This window comes from Trachurus trachurus (genome assembly GCF_905171665.1).
Source record: "Trachurus trachurus genome assembly, chromosome: 8".
NCBI classification, from domain to species: Eukaryota; Metazoa; Chordata; class Actinopteri; order Carangiformes; family Carangidae; genus Trachurus; species Trachurus trachurus.
The window spans coordinates 1857501-1877500 of NC_139905.1; the positions used below are offsets into that span (position 1 = coordinate 1857501).

At 41.5% G+C, this 20000-nt stretch overlaps 1 protein-coding gene across 1 annotated transcript in view; it reads right to left on the bottom strand.

Moving 5' to 3' along the window:
* The window catches only part of stx1b (syntaxin 1B), a gene marked incomplete at both ends in the record, with an annotated part of 51194 nt that overhangs the window by 9989 nt on the left and 21205 nt on the right, over positions 1-20000 (bottom strand). Inside the window, 3 exons of the mRNA XM_083976543.1 lie at positions 552-626; positions 6864-6963; positions 8532-8606. Of these exons, the coding sequence (XP_083832669.1) occupies positions 552-626; positions 6864-6963; positions 8532-8606 (250 nt within the window). The remainder of the gene's footprint in view (positions 1-551; positions 627-6863; positions 6964-8531; positions 8607-20000) is intronic.

Below are 20000 nucleotides of genomic sequence, written 5' to 3' on the forward strand. Positions count from 1 at the left end.
GCCCCTGAAGCATGATGGGATGTGTAGTTTTATTCACTGTGTCTGTGTGTGTGTGTGTGTGTGTGTGTGTGTGTGTGTGTCTCAGACTGATGATGTCATCGAGACGCGGTAACTGGCATCTGGACCGGTTACCACGGTTACAGTCTACAGTCAAGTTCAGTGTGTGTGTGTGATAACACTCAGTCCTCATGGGGTTTCCAATTATAGCTTCATCTGCACCATCACAGCTGCGTGTGTGTGTGTGAGTGTGTGTGTGTGTGTGTGTGTGTGTGTGTGTGTGTGTGTGTGTGTGTGTGTGTGTGTGTCTCTATGTGTGTGTCTGTGGGTCTGTGTGCGTGCTGCTGTTTCACACACACACATTAACATAATGTGTGTGTGGTCCGACCTCTGGCTGTTCACATTAAAGCAGTAATGTCCTTGAACCAACACTGCCACTGTGTGTGTGTGTGTCTGTGTGTTCCTGTCATTGTGCACATTGTGTGATACTGTGTGATACTGTGTGTGTGTGTGTGAGTGTGTGTGTGTGTAGTGAACACCTGTGTCGTGTTTACCTTTTAATTTTGAGCGAACTTTATTGGCTGTCTTCTTGATGTCAGCTGTGAGATCCTCCAACTCCTGCTTGGTCTCTGCAAACACACACACACAGTTTGTTACCGTACCGAGATTCAATAAAGCTTTGACACATAGACAGTGTGATGCAGCAGCAGCAGCAGCAGCAGCAGTGTGTGTGTAGCCGCGGACCGATTCCCTACCGTCACCAACAACTGAAGCCTCGACTGGTAACAAGTAGCTAGGCTATGAGGGCCGTTGTAGTGAGCTAGCTCGATGCTAACTTCGGCTAGCGGTAGCGGTTAGCATCCGCCGCTAACACCGTCTTCCCAGCTCAACACAACAGCGTAACAACACACGCTGTTGGTGCACTGCAAAAACTGCAAAAACTGCAAAAACTCAAAATCTTACCAAGAATATTTGTCTTATTTCTAGTCAAAACAAGTCTCATTATACTTAAAATAAGACTCATCACATAAAAAGCAGCTTGTTTTTAGACACTTTTTACTTTTTTCAAGCAGATTTTCACTTGAAATAAGTAGAAAAATCTGATAGTGGAGCAAGTTTGCTTTCACTGGCAGATTTTTCTACTTATTTCAAATGAAAATTAGTTTGAAACAAGTGAAAATGATCTAAAAACAAGTAAATTTTTAGGTGATGAGTCTTATTTTAAGTGGAAAGAGATTAGTTTTGACTAGAAATGAGACATTTTGACAAGAAATAAGACAAATATTCTTGGAAAGATTTTGAGTTTTTACAGTGTGACGGTCGGCTATCGGCCCACGGCTCCACTCAGCGCTTCACTCGGACTGTATTTCCTTTCCTTTGTTGTCATGACAACGGCTGCTGTCTGGGGGCAGTAGGCTACACAGCTTAGCCCGAGAGGAAGGGGCCCAGTTTCAATGTTTTGTTAACAAACTGCAACGAACAAAACTCCAGACTCTACCTTTAAGTTTGTTTAGCGATGTGAACACAGTTGAAGCTAAGTAGCTGAGCTCCAGTGGCTAACAACAACAACAGCTAGGCTACAAACTCAGCTAACGGTCTCTCAGAGGAAGGCAATAGCATTCACCTCACTGTTGGCTAGGAGACTGATATTTAACTGGATAAAGGCAACACCGCCATCCCATAAACGATGGGTGGAAGAGGTGATGGCACACCTCAAATTAGAACATCTTAGATTTACTATACAGGGCAACACCAAGACATTCTCCAAGGTCTGGCAGCCTTTTATTTCCTATTTTCAAAATGAGTTTCCGTCTGCTCCAACATAACCGGCAGCTTTTTACCCCCCCTTTTTTTTTCTTCTTTTCTTTTCTTTAATCTTCTAATCCGTTTGTATAATAACTTTCATCCAAGACTGTCTGTCTGTCTGTCTGTCTGTCTGTCTGTCTATGTGGTTTCAGTACGGTATGTTGTGTTATTGTTTCGTAGTTTAGTCTTAGCTACATTGTGCTGTAGGACTTGAGTTCGTGTTTTTCTGTATGAATGATATACTTATACTGAAAACTCAATAAAAACACTTTGATTATTATTACAACAGCTAGGCTACATAGTCGCTGTTCGCTGCGGTTAGCCTACGACAAAGACGGCTTTTTGTTTAGTTTTGTGATCCGGGTTTAGACGTAGAGTTGTTGCTAATCAGACGACCACGACGGGTCCAGAGTTCAACACCCGCTGGTCGGAGGAGGAGGAGGAAGAAGGAGAAGAGGAGGACGTGAGCTGGATGTGTGTGTGTGTGTGTGTGTTCAGCAGCAGTAACATCACATCATGTCAGCCATGTTGGAGGAGAGAGTGTGTGTGTGTGTGTGTGTGTGTAGCTGCAGCAGTGCAGTCAGATTTACGAGCGCTGCAGAGTCGTTCAGCCTTTTCTTCCTCTGACTCTCTGACTCACCCTGTTCTCTCCATCACCCCACTACCCCTCCTCCTCCTCCTCCTCCTCCTCCTCCGTTACCATGAGCAGCGGCTATTCGGCTAACGCTCAGCAACCACTGGACAGTCCAACAACAGCAGGATGTGTAGGTTCCCTAAACCCTGAGTCTGGTCTGCAGGTTCAGTCAGACCTTCTTTACTTTGCTTCATGTGTTTATTTGGATGGGACAGTCACATTAATGAACATAAAAACATGTACATGTGGCAGATTATAGCAGCAATGCTCATTTCAGTCCGCAGTCCCATAACATATAAACTGTAGGCTACAGTTCCTAGGACATCAAAAGTCACAGAGTCTGTATGAGAGACTGAGAGCAGAACTACAGCTGTAACAACCCCCTCTACTACAACTCCCAGCATGCATTATTCAGACAGGAACACTGGGATGAGAGAGAGATAGAAGAGTCTACAGCTATCTATCTATCTATCTATCTATCTATCTATCTATCTATCTATCTATCTATCTATCTATCTATCTATCTATCTATCTATCTATCTATCTATCTATCTATCTATCTATCTATCAGGTTCTTCTCTCTGTAGATGATGTGATGTTTTATAATTGTAATTAATTATATTTTTATTGAACTCTGCCTCATTCTGTTGTTTTATTTAAAACTTTATTTAATTAAAGATGACATCACACCAACCTCCAGCCAATCAGGTGACACTTTGCTAGTCATGTTAGAGTTGTTCTCACAGTATCATCATCATTTTTATATATTTTTTTAATCTGGTCTAATCACATCTGAAGAGAAATGTCTCACGTCTCATGTATCACTCACATGTTGAGGGTCAAACCTCCGTGTCCTCAGCTTCACTTCACCTCATGCAGGTAAAACACGTCAACACAACGTAGAAGAGGAAGACTTCACAGGCAGCATGCAGGGAGGGGGAGGGAGAGGGGGAGGAGGGAGGAGGTAGAAGAAGGGACGAATCAGGGGAGAGGAAAAAGTAAAGGATGGAGAAGAAACAAAAAGAAACAAATAATCATCATATTTCATGCAAGAAGAACAGAAAACATGCAGAACGAACAGAAACACACGGACAAACCTTTAGCCCCGCCCCCTCAGGACGACCTCATGCTCTCATCACGTCTTATGACTTATTACAATAAAAACATAAAACATCGGCTCTTTGTGGTCTACAACGGACTACAGCTCCCATAATGCCTTGGTGGAGGTCCGGGCAGAGATGGAGAAGAAACTGCATCACATTAACCGACGCTGTGGACTGGAACCTTTCACTCCTGGGAATCGGTACCGGTTCACAACAACGATACTTTCTGTGTGTATGTGTCGTAATTAAAGTTATTTTGTCTGTAAAAAATACATGAGTTTTTGAGACCTCTACATCGTCACTGTGTTTTTTTTTCCTGAAAAACCTAAGTTAAGAAAAACTTAAATTGTTACTGAAACTTCAATAGGAATAGTTACTGCATTGATGCAAAGTAAAACTACTTAATATTTCATAACTTATTATATTATTTAAATTTTATACAGCAGGTATGTAAGGTAATTTTCTATGCAAATCTGATATGCAATTTTTTTTTATACTATTATTATTATACTTTTTTTTTAATTATTTGTCAGAAGGTCCAATAAAGGGTCCAATTTCATTTTTTTTTTTTTTTTTAATTTTCTGACAATTATTTCAAGGTTCAGGCTTTACAGGGCTAAGAGTATTTTATGTTTTAGGGAAATGATTTTCAAATAATTCGTGTCAGACGGACTGTGGACTGTTTACGCTTCCTGCTGTCTGTGTGGGCGTGGCCACGATCCTCCATCGCCAGGATTTTCAAAATAAAAGTCTGACTGAATGTGACCTTCAGTGAAGCCTGACGCCCCTCACCCCCCCCCAACGCCCCGGTCTCCTCCAGGACCCGACGGCTTTGCAGCGCGACTTTGTTTTTTTGTTTGTTTTTTTTTACAGTGCAGCTCCCTGACAGACAACAGACTTGGCTTCGGGCTGCGGCGCTGACTTTGAGTCACGGCTGCTGAGTCACCGTGTCGGGGTCGAGGTGAACACACTGCAGCTCTGAGCGCCACACACACACACACACACACACACACACACACACACACACACACACACACACACACACACACACACACACACACACTCTTATTTCCTACTCGTTGTGCTCGGTGGACGTCTGCCAACAGACTCATCAGAGCGGCGAGCAGCGAGCAGCGGCGGCGACTAACGAGATTAGATTTCATCTGAGGTCACTGAAGGTCGACGACAAAGACTCGACCCTTCGTTTCCTGTTTGTGTCCCACAGCGTCTGAAGCACCGCCGCCGCAGCGCGACCTCAAACGCCTCACGGCCTCAGAGGTCAGAGGTCAGAGAGCAGCCGCTAACGCTAACGCTAGCTTGTGTCCAGGTCGACTGATGCTAAGCTAAACTATGCTAACGATTCATCAACAGCAGCTGTGATTCAGTCAAATAAAAGTCAAATACATAAATTCATCAAAATAAAAATAATATATATAGATACACTGCAAAAACTCAAAATCTTACCAAGAATATTTGTCTTATTTCTAGGCAAAACAAATCTAATTATAGGCTACTAAAAATAAGACTCATCACATTAAAAAGCAGCTTGTTTTTAGACACTTTTTACTTCTTTCAAGCAGATTTTCACTTGAAATAAGTAGAAAAATCTGATAGTGGAGCAAGTTTTTCTTTCTTATTACAAACACAAAACAACGTCCTTTAATTGGCAGATTTTTCTACTTATTTCAAGTGAAAATTAGCTTGAAACAAGTGAAAATGATCTAAAAACAAGCTAATTTTTCCAGTGATGAATCTTATTTTAAGTGGAAAGAGATTAGTTTTGACTAGAAATGAGACATTTTGACAAGAAATAAGACAAATATTCTTGGAAAGATTTTGAGTTTTTGCAGTGTATGTAGCCTAATGTTATATAATTGAATAAAAATCAAAAAGAAAGAAACAAAAAAGACATAAAGAATAAAATTAATAAAAATGAATGAAAATAAAAATAAAACAAGAGATAAAATGAATAAAAGTAAAAGAATAACAGATAAATACAGTTAATTAAAGTGAAATGAAACAGAGATGAGGACAGAGGTTGAACTCAGGTTGTCCTCTGGCCGTGCGCTGCGTGTGAAGGTGAAACCTCGGAGGATCTAATCCGCTGAGCGTCCGTGTCCAATCCCTTCGTCCGACAGCGGGAGGAGAATGACGATCTGCTGCGTCTGAGATAAACTCATTAAAGTTCCTTTTGTTGAATCTGGTCCGACATCCGGATCATCATCATCGTCATCGTCTCCTGAGGAACTAAGTCCTCAACTCTTCAACTCCCTCAACCCTAGCACCAAACCCACTCACAGCTTTTAAAGGGATAAAAAGACAGCTTGCACCGACAATTAAAGGTAACAAACCTACTGCTATGACTATAGGGATTATGGTGATGGGCCAGTTTGACTAAATGTTGAACTATCCCTTTAAAGGGATAGTATCATTTTTTTTAAAGTGAGGTTTTATGATCTCCAAATAGCCCCTAAGTACTTTAATTGCAGTAGAAGACTCTCTGCACTCCTCCCGTTAGCAACGCCAGCCCATAATAGCCCTGCCCAGAGATTTACAACATACAGTGTTGTGAACAGACCCAAAGAAACGGCCTATTTTCACGGCCTAAAAGAGGTTTTACCTGAAAAAAAATACACAGTTCCATTGTTCGCTATAATATAATTTTTTCCAGCCCTTCAAAGTGCAGGAAAAACACAGTTTTTATCTGGACCTAACCAACTCACGTATCCCTCCGCCCAGGGTTAGGGCCCGCCGATCAGCTGTTGGTTAGGTCCAAATAAAAACTGTGTTTTTCCTGCACTTTGAGGGGCTGGAAAAAATTATATTATAGTGAACAATGGAACTGGGTTTTTTTTTCAGGTAAAACTTCTTTTAGGCCGTGAAAATAGGCCGTTTCTTTGGGTCTGGGTCTGTCTCTGGGCAGGGCTATTATGGGCTGGCGTTGCTAACGGGAGGAGTGCAGAGAGTCTTCTACTGCAATTAAAGTACTTAGGGGCTATTTGGAGATCATACAACCACACTTTAAAAAAAATGCTACTATCCCTTTAAAGGGATAGTTCAACATTTAGTCAAACTGGCCCATCACCATAATCCCTATAGTCATAGCAGTAGGTTTGTTACCTTTAATTGTCGGTGCAAGCTGTCTTTAGAACGGCGGAGCAGAGCTGTGAGCTGCTCAGAGCTACGCTACGGAGGCTCATTATGGGATTTCTTGGTTGGTCTTGGAGACGCTGCTGAAGCTCTGAGTCGACTGTTGTTGTTGTTGTTGTTGTTGTGGGTTAATGCAGAGATGTATACAGTGTGTGTGAGTGTGTGTGTCTTACTCTCGTCAGGGTTGGGCGCGGCCAGGATGGCGCTGTGCTGCTTCTTCACCTGCTCCACATCCTCTGACAGCTTCTCTATGCAGCCTCTGATCTCCTCCACCTAACACACACACACACACACGTTACAGTGATCTCCTCCACCTGGTTGGATTTGATTGATCAAACAAGCACAGCATAAAGACACACAGTATATTTAAGAAACATGACGCACTGTGCAAGTTTGAGAAGAGTTCAAGTTCAGCCCCCCTTACATTGTCATACTGTCATACATCTATAATTCCTTACAATTTAAAAGATTAAAACATACAACTTTAATATGAAAGAGCCATGATTATAAACATACTGACTGAAATCCTTCCTAAAAAGAAGTGTTATTTAAAATGATCTGTCCAGTTCTTTATAGCTGACCAAGAGGGTTTGTTTGTACTTACTTTTAAATTGTTTTAAGTTGATGCACATTTTTATATCCTCATCTAGTCTATTCCACATGTTTACACCACAAACAGAGAAGCTCATACTTGTCAGAGTAGAATGGATGGTAGGCTGTTTAAAGTTACAGTTCCCTCTTAAATCCTAATGTGCTTTCTCTGGCCATAAACATTACATGGATGTTTATTGGTAACAACCTTTAAATTAAATCTGACCCGTTTTGAATTTGACTAGGTCCCCAAATTTTAAAATACGCAACCAATCACGATGCGGCACGTCATTGCAAATCATGGCCCCGGACACATTTGGCACCTACACCGTCTCCACGTGGCCCTCTATTACTGCCAATAATACTGAATATTGATCATTTACACACCTACCTACAAATGTATTTCAATTTTCTGATCTGTAATTATGAATCATCATCACAGCCTGACATGTTTTTATGGTTTTTAATCTGACATGGAACCAAACTCAGCTAAAAGCACAGCCTGGGGTTGATTTACACTTAAAGGACAATTCCGGGCAAATTCACCTCAGGCTGTGTGTTCCTATCATTTTAGGTCTAACAGAAGGAATCTGAAGATGTTCAGTTTAATGTTTCCTGTTTTGCGGTAGTTGTGTCTGTCCCCGCGTCGCCACGGCAACGATGAATGGGAGCGGATTGAAGTTCTGCTGCTTAGGCTGTTTCCATCCCTCAAAGCCACAGACAGCGTCAGATGGAGACTCAAACATGCAGCCAGAAGTTTATTTACTTCAACAAGCCGACATGTTTGTAAAACTAGATCTAATTCAAAGTCTGGCGGAGTCGAGACCCAAGTTGACGCTCGGTGTGTTCAGGTGCAGTGGGAAGCTCCCGTTTGTGTCAGAAACACAGGAACATCAACTCTGGACTTGCTTCAAGTAATAAAAACTTATGGGTACACAGCCCCCAGTTGAATTTGCATGGAATTGTCCTTTAATATAATATTCAAAGTGATATAGAACTGAGTGGGAAACTGAATGCCATCTAACCCTACAACTAAAACTAACTATATAAACCAACAGACAATACATTTACTGTGAACACGTCATCTGCTTTTTTATTTTTGGTTTTAAATAAACTGTGCAAAGAGTTTTTTGTAATTACGCAGGATTTTATTTCTCTAGGGATAGACAGAAGTTACACAGTATAGATTTATAACAGTTCTATTGCTCTTTAGGGCCTGAAGAAGGTGTGTGTGTGTGTGTGTGTCTCACCTGTTCAAAGAACTCGTCCATGAAGTGGTCCCTGTCGACCTGCACCACCTCCTCATCATCGTCACTGTCCTTAGCCTGCAGACACACACACACAGACAGGAAATGATGTCACAAGTCAGCTGATACACAACGCTCGGTGTGAATGATGGGATGGACAGACAGACAGGTGCTCTGTTGTTGTGACATCACAAAGTGACAGGAAGTCCTGATGGCTGGTTTTAAGGCTCAGTTTCTGAATACAGGCTGTGTGCATTTCTCTGTGGACTGAGGCTTTGATACTTTCACAGTATTAATATAGAACCTAGAGCTGCTTTATAATCACACTACACATGGACATCTACCTTCATACTGTAGGAAACATCTACCTTTATACTGTACGGAGCTTTAACACAAACATCTACCTTTATACTGTATGGAGCTTTAACACAAACATCTACCTTTATACTGTATGGAGCTTTAATACAAACATCTACCTTTATACTGTATGGAGCTTTAACACAAACATCTACCTTTATACTGTATGGAGCTTTAACACAAACATCTACCTTTATACTGTATGGAGCTTTAATACAAACATCTACCTTTATACTGTATGGAGCTTTAATACAAACATCTACCTTTATACTGTATGGAGCTTTAACACAAACATCTACCTTTATACTGTATGGAGCTTTAATACAAACATCTACCTTTATACTGTATAGAGCTTTAATACAAACATCTACCTTTATACTGTATGGAGCTTTAATACAAACATCTACCTTTATACTGTATGGAGCTTTAATACAAACATCTACCTTTATACTGTATGGAGCTTTAATACAAACATCTACCTTTATACTGTATGGAGCTTTAATACAAACATCTACCGTTATACTGTATGGAGCTTTAACACAAACATCTACCTTTATACTGTATGGAGCTTTAACACAAACACACTGCAACAACTCAAAATCTAACCAAGAATATTGTCCTATTTCCAGTCAAAAATGTCATTTCTAGACAAAACAAATCTAATTTTACCTAAAATAAGACTCATCACATAAAAAGCAGCTTGTTTTTTAGACACATTTTACTTATTTCAAGCTGATTTTCACTTGAAATAATCTGACAGTGGAGCAAGTTTTTCTTTCTTATTACAAGCACAAAAATCTGGCTTTCACTGGCAGATTTTTCTACTGATTTCAAGTGAAAATGATCTAAAAACAAGTTAATTTTTAGTTGATGTGTCTTATTTTTTAAGTGGAAAGAGATTAGTTTTGACAAGAAATTAGACATTTTGACAAGAAATTAAACAAATATTCTTGGAAAGATTTTGAGTTTTTGCAGTGCATCTACCTTTATACTGTATGGAGCTTTAACACAAACATCTACCTTTATACTGTATGGAGCTTTAACACAAACATCTACCTTTATACTGTATGGAGCTTTAACACAAACATCTACCTTTATACTGTATGGAGCTTTAATACAAACATCTACCTTTATACTGTATGGAGCTTTAACACAAACATCTACCTTTATACTGTATGGAGCTTTAACACAAACATCTACCTTTATACTGTATGGAGCTTTAACACAAACATCTACCTTTATACTGTATGGAGCTTTAATACAAACATCTACCTTTATACTGTATGGAGCTTTATTACACGGCTCTATTGAATGCTGCTCTCTGATTGGTCCAGAGCTGCGTTCTGCGGTCTGTTATTTCTGAATAATGACCGTCGTCAAGTATAACAGACCGTTGCTAGGGAAGCCGCTCTGATCAGTGCAGCACAGAAAAGAGAAACTATGCAGGATATTTACCTTATATTTCATTTTTACCGTCATTAAACAGCTTGAGACGAATAGTGATGTTAGATAAACGACTTGTAACCTGTTACAAGTAGAGTGGAGGCTCCTTTACATCGCTACTGGAAACCAAACCTGCTGATCAGAGCCTCTGACCCGGTGTCAGCTCTCCTCTCGTCTCGGTGGCACCGCGACTCCGACACACAAACGCACCCCGTAAACAGTAAAGTCAATCTCTTGTTTATGACAGATACGACTACACACAATACACACATCGTAACACGTGTATGGCCATCTATCGATCCACTGATTGATTATCAAAGGCTTCAAATGCACGACCGGGAGGAGGCTCGGCAAAACAGCGGAAGTGACCGGTCTTGCAGATTCGCTAAATTATGCAATTTTAAATCAATGAAAGTCGTATTTTGATCAGAATTATGTTTCAAATTAATTTTTTCACTCGTAAACCGTGTAATAAGCGGGATAATGTATAGTTGGTCGGTTGTTATGGAGAAATAAACCCCTTCATGTTGAATGAAACCCCTCCGCTTCGCGTCGGGGTTCCATACAACCTGTCGGGGTTTATTTCTCCATAACAACCTCCGAACTATACATTATCCCTTACTTAACACAAACATCTACCTTTATACTGTATGGAGCTTTAATACAAACATCTACCTTTATACTGTATGGAGCTTTAACACAAACATCTACCTTTATACTGTATGGAGCTTTAACACAAACATCTACCTTTATACTGTATGGAGCTTTAATACAAACATCTACCTTTATACTGTATGGAGCTTTAACACAAACATCTACCTTTATACTGTATGGAGCTTTAACACAAACATCTACCTTTATTTTGAAGGAGCTTTAACACACACACAGACACACACAGTATCCCTCTGCTCCATCTGCACTGCAGCCAGACAGCAGCAGCAGCAGCAGCAGCAGCAGCAGCAGCAGCAGCTCCCGAGGCATCATGGGAGCTGTAGTTCAGCTGCAGCGGTCACACCCTAACCCCCGGCTGGTTGGTGTCTGACACACACACACACACACACACACACACACACACACACACACACACACACACACACACACACACACACACACACACACACACACACACACTGCTGCTGCTGCCCGCCGTACGTCTGCCCAGGTGCATCATGGGAACTGTAGTTCAGCTGCTGTGTGTGTTTGTTTCTGTGTTATTAATATTCATCATCACAACAAACACAGCAGCAACGGAGCAGGGAGCAAAGGATTGTGGGTGTTGTAGTGTGATGCTGCAGCCAGGTTTGAACATATTTACATAATGAGTGTGTGTGTGATCAACGACTGAATTAGAAACACACACACACACACACACACTGCAGTAGTATAAAGCAGCAGGTAGTGACTCTGCATCCTTCAACACGGGCTACGTTTACATCGACAGTTTCAAACGGTTTCAAGACCAAACCGATTGAAAATACTTCATGTAAACACCTCAAACCGTTTCATTTAGCCCAAACCGGTTGAAATACGTTTTTCTGCAGGTATAGTCTCTTTTCGGCACAACACCGGCAACATATTGCATACACACACTACTCCCGACTCCAAACGCTCTCTCTTCTTTTCCTGCTAAAATTAGGAATATGCCACGCTGCTGTTTAATACAGAGAAATATTATAACAGCAAAGACTGCGCTCAACAAACCATGTACTGTATTTCGGCCGCACAGCTGTAGCAACTTCCGTAATCAATACTGTTGTAACCATAGTAACGCAATCACTCACGGCTGCGAGCACATTCGAAGCGCTTGTGTTTCGTCGGTGCATGTAAACACCAAGGGGGCAGTTGTGGGTTCTTCAAGTGAAGACCACTTCCGCGTTCAAAAAGCTGCAGTTCCAGAAGGGAGCAACTCTCCATTGAACCCCATGTTAAAATAGCGACTTTATGTAACGGATGTGCACTCACTCCACCCATAAAAGACGTGCTAACCAACTTGCCAAGCGGTTGTCAACCTCTTGGCGAAGAGGTTAGCATTGTCGCCTCCGGTGCGGGAGGTCGTGGGATCAAACCCCACCTAGGGCAGGCCGTGAGAAACACAATGCAGAGGGCCAGATCGACATCGGCTACATTTACAGCTTAAAAAAACATATTTACAGCCTGGTACATCTTATTTTTTGGTCTCTACCGATAGTTTCCACCTCTGTGAACACTGTGTTTGTACCACAACCGTTTTAGTGTTTAGGCTTCAAATTCGTGCATAAATTACGTTGACTGACAGGTTCATAGACAGTTTACCGGCCGTTAATTGGTTGCTTCGATTTCAGTGGGCGGCTTCTCGGCCGGCTAACCGCCGCCTCTCCAAATATGGCAAGTAGACTCCACCTAAAATCCAAGATGGCGCAGTTCAAATCCCCGTAGTAGAGGCACAAAACAGACTCCCCCAAACCAATGGGAGACGTCACGGTAAGATAAGATAAGATAATACTTTATTGTCAGATCACTCTGAAATGTGTCTTGCGTCCCATGACGTCCAAGGTTTCACACAAATAATAACAACATACCAAAAACATACATTTACAAAAAAGCATAAATGTTACCCTCAAGAGTCACATTTAAAGAAAAACACAAACTACCTCCTAACTCAGTCTCCTACATGAACCCTCGGGTCGACTTAGAGCCCGGTGCTACGGCCATTCTCTTTACAGTCTCTGGTAAACACCCAAACTGAAATCTTCAAACAGATTGATTTAAACCAAACCTTTCTGAAACCGTTTGAAACTGTCCATGTAAACATACCCAATGATTTTCCTTCTTTTTAGGTCAATAAACTAAACAATCTGCCATAAACCAGAACCAGGACCAGGACCAGGACCAGGACCAGGTCTCTGAGTCTCTGTTCAGGTGTCTCCACCTGGATCAGAGTCTCCTACAGAGACCGATGCAGCTTCTCCTCCATCCTGCCAACAACCCACTGTGTGTGTGTGTGTGTGTGTGTGTGTGTGTGTGTGTGTGTGTGTGTGTGTGTGTGTGTGTGTGTGTGTGTGTGTGTGTGTGTGTGTGGTGGAATTGTTTGGCCTCTGGTCTTTGGCATCATGTTGTAGATTAGTGTCAGGACTGTGAGCATGCAGCTCACTGACATCATTAGCATCTCACACACACACACACACACACACACACACACACACACACACACACACACACACACACACACACACACACACACACACACACACACACACACACACACACACACACACACACGCAGTGGGAGGAGGACACACGGCAGATTGGACGGTGACTCTCCTCCTCCTCTGAACCGGGTCTGGATGCACCAACAGGGCGTTCACTTCACACCGGACACACGGTTAAAGGGACAACCAGGAGTTTTGGAAAGCAAAGTGGGTAGTAGTAGTAATAGTAGTAGTAGTAGTGGTAGTTTATTCGATCTTTAACACAAAATTATTTACAGTTGAGCATCAATCAGAGTCGGTCAACCTTCCATAAAACCATCATTAGTTCAACTAGTTCATAAATAGATAGAAGAGGTGCAGGCTGGAGCTCTCTAGCTTATAGATGCTGTCTACTACCCTTAAATTCAATTTACCATTACATCCATTAGAGCTCTTCATGGTTTCAGAGTCATAGAAAGAAACAAGTATCCCATAATTAAAGGGACAACGAGGAGTTTTGTTAAAGCAAAGTGTTTTTTCCACACTACATTTATGAGCCTCCGCACCGTGAAATTCTTTGACCGGTGCAAGACAGACTCATGTTTTCATTCATCAAGAATTAAAGTCAGAGGTTGGAAGACGATCACATACCGTTGTAGTTCCGACCATAAACGGAGATTCGGCGGCGTTATTCTCATGACTCGCCACGAAACCGAAAGTAAAGAAACGCTGGTCGGCTCGACCAGCATCTCCACCACCACTACTAATAACAAAATAACTATAGAGACAAAACCATAGATTTATCTACAATGGACCATTAACAAGTGGTAACGTAGATTCATCCACATTGATATGAGATATCAAAATAGAAACTCCTCCTTTAATTTAGTTAATTTAGTTTTACTTGCGTTAGTTTGTGTAAAAGTTATGAAATATACAATATTTACTCACGGTTACAGATTAACTGATGTTGTGGAACAGAGTAAATTCATGTTGTTATTTCTCTTTGATTTTAAATGACCTGTTTCATTACGTTAAAAAAAAAAAAGCTTCTTTTTAAATTGTTTTTTTTGTGCCTTTTGTAATGTTTTAATGTCTTTCGTGACGCTTGGAAGTCAGAAATTGGAGTTTTCAACTGGAAGTTCTGGTTCTGTTGCCGCGGCGACGAGGCGTCTGCTCTCAGCTGATAAGACCAGGAACAAAGACCTCGCACCTGTCGACCAATCAGCTGCTGCGTGTGTGTAAACACTGTAAAACCAGCACACACACACACACACACACACCTGCCCCGCCCACTTTACCCACAATGCCCGGCGGCTGCTTTGTGTTTCTTAAGGTGAATCAATAATACCGAACCCCCAACACACACACACACACACACACACACACACACACACACACACACACAGCTGCAGGGTGATGGATATGACAGCGTTTGATTGATCATCTATTGATTATTGATCTGATCAGTGGGAGTGATTCAGCTGATGTTGCCATGACGACCAGTGAAACGAGGCAGCATCAGTCAGAGTAAAGGCTGGAGGAAGCCGTCGCGGCTAAATGCTACGCTACGCTACGCTAACTGTTTCTAAACACCTGAGTGAGACAGTGAGTTAGCATTAGCACAACCGCTAACTAACACTGCTGCCAGTTACAAGCTAAGAGATGCTAACTGCTCTGGGGTCAGAGGTCAAAGGTCAAAGGTCAAAGGGCTGAATTATGTTTTATTTTGTGACATTAGCGTCATGTTTCAGATGTGACGACGACAGAGAGACTGCTCCTGTTAAAGCTACACTACGTAGTTTTCATGTTTCTAAACTCAATGAAGTAGAAAAACGGTTACGGTTAGTTACTATAGTAATAGAACTGTAGTAATAGTAGCCTACTGTAGTACTACTAATACTACTGTAGTAGTACTGTCATAGTGCTGTAGTAGTAATACTGTAGTAATTCTAGAAGAAATACTATTTAAAAGGATTTTTAAAAAAGAGGTAAAAAAGTATCACAGCTGTGCTGCATTCAAACAGTATAATATTAAAGCAACACTATGTAGTTTTTCAACCTTAAAATAATGTTTCTAAACTCACTGAAGTGGTAGAAAAATAGTAAATAGGACAAAGCTGCTGCTGCAGCCTGACCAGGTCACGTCGGCTGAAACTGCTCTATGTGACTTCCCTGTCCAGGTAGGAAACCGTGGTCCTGGTACCACTCAGCTCCAGAGCTCCAGAGCTCAGGCCCGGTCTCTCTGCTCCTCTCACCCACACACCGGCGCCCTGTGCTGGGCAGCACGGCCGACCAGCCTCCCTCAGCTCTGGAGCTTAGCTCGGCACTGGTGTCGGTACCAAATGTGTCCGGGCTGCCAGATTTGCCCGGGGCGGCGACTGGCGATGACGTGGCACATCGCGATTGGTCGTGGTGGCGTAACGCATTACTTGGATGCTACCGCGGATGTTAGCGAAGTTAGTCACTTCGCCCCTAATTAACATTGGACTCATCTGTCACAGACACATCTCTTCTGAACAGTCTGACATGAAAATGGCAACTTTCAGACGGACAATTCAGGAGAAAATGAACTTTGTTCCAGACCTCTCGCGAGATTTGGCATCATTTTCGTCACTGTTAGTTGTGTAAATGTTTAATGTTATCATAAGAAAATATAAATAGCTCACTTTCGTCTACCTACAACTTTCATAAATCCTCACGACCAATCACGATGTGACACGTCATCACAAATCTGGCAGCCCGGACACATTTTGCACCGGCACCGGTGCCGCGGAAACAAACCGACGTAGGCCGCCGTGGTTCTCAACCAGAGTACCAGGACCACGAGACCTGCACACTGGAGCTTTAATAAAGTTCCTCATTTTGAATGTGTGTGTGTGTGTGTGTGTGTGTGTGTGTGTGTGTGTGTGTGTGTGTGTGTGTGTGTGTGTGTGTGTGTTTATGAGCAAATTAATGTGAAACGCTGCTGAACTGAGGAGCCCTGAGGCAGAGAGAGTGGAGGGGGAACTGGGTGAGAGAGAGAGAGATGGAGGAAGAGGTGGGGGAGGGGCGGGAGGAGGAGGAGAGAGGGGGGATGGGTGATGATAGAGAGAGCAGGACTTATACAGGATGGGGGAGGGGAGAGAGAGAGAGAGAGGCTGATACACTGTAAAAACAACCGCTGTTAAAGTAAAGATCTTGTTCCTGACGTCGGTTTAAAGTGGAACTGCAGCTCACAGCATGAAATATGAAATATGAGAAATGTATAATTCATAGAGAGAGAAGAGCAGCTGAGACAAACTGAATTAAATTAAATAAATCCACATATCATTCGTTCTTTCTATTTTCAATTGGAAATCAAAAATCAAAAAATGAAAAAGTGACAAATTATTTAGTTTTTTGTTTTTTAATCTCACACACCCCAAAAAAAAAAACGAAAAAATTTCTTGTTTTTTCATATTTCAATTTTAGGCTCAGATCAAAAATACGAAATGGAAAAACGGGCCACGGGACTTATTTTGATTTTAAATTAATATTTGATTGGTCGGGTTTACGTTTGGCGATATCAAAGAGTCACAAAGATCATTCATAGTTTTCAGTGAATCTGTCACTTTTTCATTTTTTGATTTTTGATTTCCAATTGAAAATAGACAGAACGAATGAAACACGGATTTAAATACGTCACAAACGTAACATATTTAAATGTTTTTTTGCATGATTTCTATATGTATAAATATGGCGAGACATTTCTGTATGTTAACATGTTTACATATGTTATGATATCTCCATGTCGGTTTATGTTGATGTAATAAATTTAGTAATAATAGAAGAGTTTTACATGTCTAACATCTTAAAAGCTGAGCCCTTTCAGAATAAAAGCCCTCTCTGTGAACATGGCCGACGTGTGGATGTCAGAGTGAGGGAGGACGTGTGAACGGTGCAGCGTCGCTGTCAGGACGACTCAGCTCAGTGGCGCCCTGTGGGAGGGGGGCAAAGAGGAGGGGGGGGGGGGCAAAGAGGAGGGAGGGGTAAATCTGAAGGTCACAAATAGAAAACGGCGATAAATTCTGTTTTTGTTTGTTTGTTTTGTGGCTGATTTCTCCTCCCTCTTTACTGTAATTTCCTCCTTTTAATTTAACGACTCACACGTTGAAGTCGATGTTCATCACATCCATCTATAGACCAGGTCAAAGGTCAAAGGTCAGAGGTCAGAGGTCAAATGTCAGCGTCAGTCTCCAAAAAACATGAAATAGAGGCTTTAAATGTAACGGTGTTTGTTTTACAGTGTAACTCAGGCTGCAGGTTAAATCTGATGCTACCTTCCTCCTCCTCCTCTTCCTCCTCCTCCTCTCATCTGTCCATCTTCCTTCACTTTCTCTCCTCCTCCTCCCTCTCTCTCTTTTCTCACCCTGTTTTTTTCTTTCCTTCACATCTTTCCCCCTTTTTTATTTTATTCTTTCCTTCCTTTTCTCTTCCTTTCCTCTCCTTTTTCTCCCCTCCCCTCCCCCTCATGTCATGCAGACTTAAATCAGGACGTTGACCTCAGGTGTCAGAGTGTGTTCTGATGCCAGCAGAGTGTGTGTGTGTGTGTGTGTATGTGTTTGCATGCATGGGTACACACAGTGTGTATGTGTGTGTGTGTATGTGTGTGTGTGTGTGTGTATGTGTGTGTGTGTGTGTATGTGTGTGTGTATGTGTGTGTGTATGTGTGTGTAAACCATGCCAGCAGCGAGCTGTGTTACCCACAATCCACTGGGATCTCTGGCTCTACCCAGAGTCCATCTGTGCTCTCTGTGACCGCTCGCTGCTCAAACCTCCATCTCTCTCTCTCTGTCTCTGTAGCGACGCTCTGAGAGACGGAGCTCTGACGTCAGAGTGTGAACGCACCATCACTCAGCAGTCTGAGCTGATGAATGAAATCCTGTCTCACTGGTGAAAATATCAACATTCACATTTAAAAAAAAAAAATATTATTTTTTTTTTTTACATCTGATCAGCTGGACCTGGTTTCAGATTCGTCTGAATTCGTCTTTTTGATGAGATTCAGTTTCTGAATTCCCCCCATCTAGCGGTGCGGTTGCATATCTGAACGTATTCTTCGTAAGCTTCTTTTTAAAGGTGTACAGAAAAGAAAACTGAATTTGAGCCCACTTTGGGTCATAAAATTAATGTGATAACTCATCTTTCAGACGTTGTAGGCCAAACTTTGTGCAAAATTCTATTTTTGAGTAAATCCGGGATGAAAGTGTGTATTTTTTTTTTCGCATTGGATAGTGCAGGCGCACGGATTAAACGTCAGCCTGTACACGATTCACCAGCCACTGATATTGGATCCGTCATCCGTCATTCAAACGTCTGAGACACGCACACACACACGGAGCTCGGTCTCGCCCCAAACTTTGAATATCCCGCCCACTCGATAACGACCAATCAAATTTGTTTTCCTCACTCGGGTAAACTCGTGGTGCAGCTCGTGACAACTCGGCGCGACAAACAGGACAAACGGCCATTTCTGTACACCTTTAAAACATTGTGCAATTTTTGGCAGCATGATTGTGAAGAAAAACCATTATTAAGTGTCAAATAAACGACTCACTTTACATTTTTTATGCAATAAAAAAGAAAATAAACTGAGAAAGTAAAAAAAACGTTCTTTGTTCTTCTACTGAAAATCATATTCAGTCGTGTTGAATGAATTTATTTAGAACGTGTCTAAAATGAAAATATATGTATAAATGCACTTTTCTTTTAAATTCCCACCACTTTCTACTCATCATGGTTTATATTAGAGCTGCAACTAACGATTATTTTCATTATCAATTAAACTGTCGATTATTTAAAGGTATAATACGTAGGAATTCCCCCATCTAGCGGTGCGGTTGCATATCTGAACGTATTCTTGATGTTGCATTCAGGTGAAATGGGGCAGACGTCAGACAGACAACAGACGCTGCATGTAACAGGATAAACAAGCGTCTATGGGTTTTAGTTTTGAATGCAGTGGTTATTTTATAGTTTTGCTCTGCTTTATCCGTCTAATTTGTTTTGTATACAATTTTAAACTTTAAAGTGAAAACAAACCCGTTTTTTCTTTTCTTTCTTTTTATGTATCGGCTATAAAATCTTGTTAAATTATAATGGATTGAGTCAATCCAAAGTTAAGGCTTATTTACATTCATCAAAACAGTTTTCTGTCATTTAAACAACTCAGACTTGAAGTTTAAAGGTAATGTAAATGACCTTTAATATGAGCATAGTATTTTTATAAATGTGTTTTTATGTTTACTTAGTAACATTCTTTAAAGCCAGGCTTTTATTTTGTATACATTAAGCAGACGGATATTCAGGGCTTTTATTTTGAAAGCGTCTCGCTGAGACCTCGTACACATCCGGTGCTTCGGACTTTACCGGCAGAAGGAAAAGTATGTCTGCAAGGCTAAAGGAGTGTCTTCAATGCTAAAAGCAAGCAAAGTGTGCCTAACCCACATGAAACGCCCTAGCACCTGGCTAATAAGGGGCACAA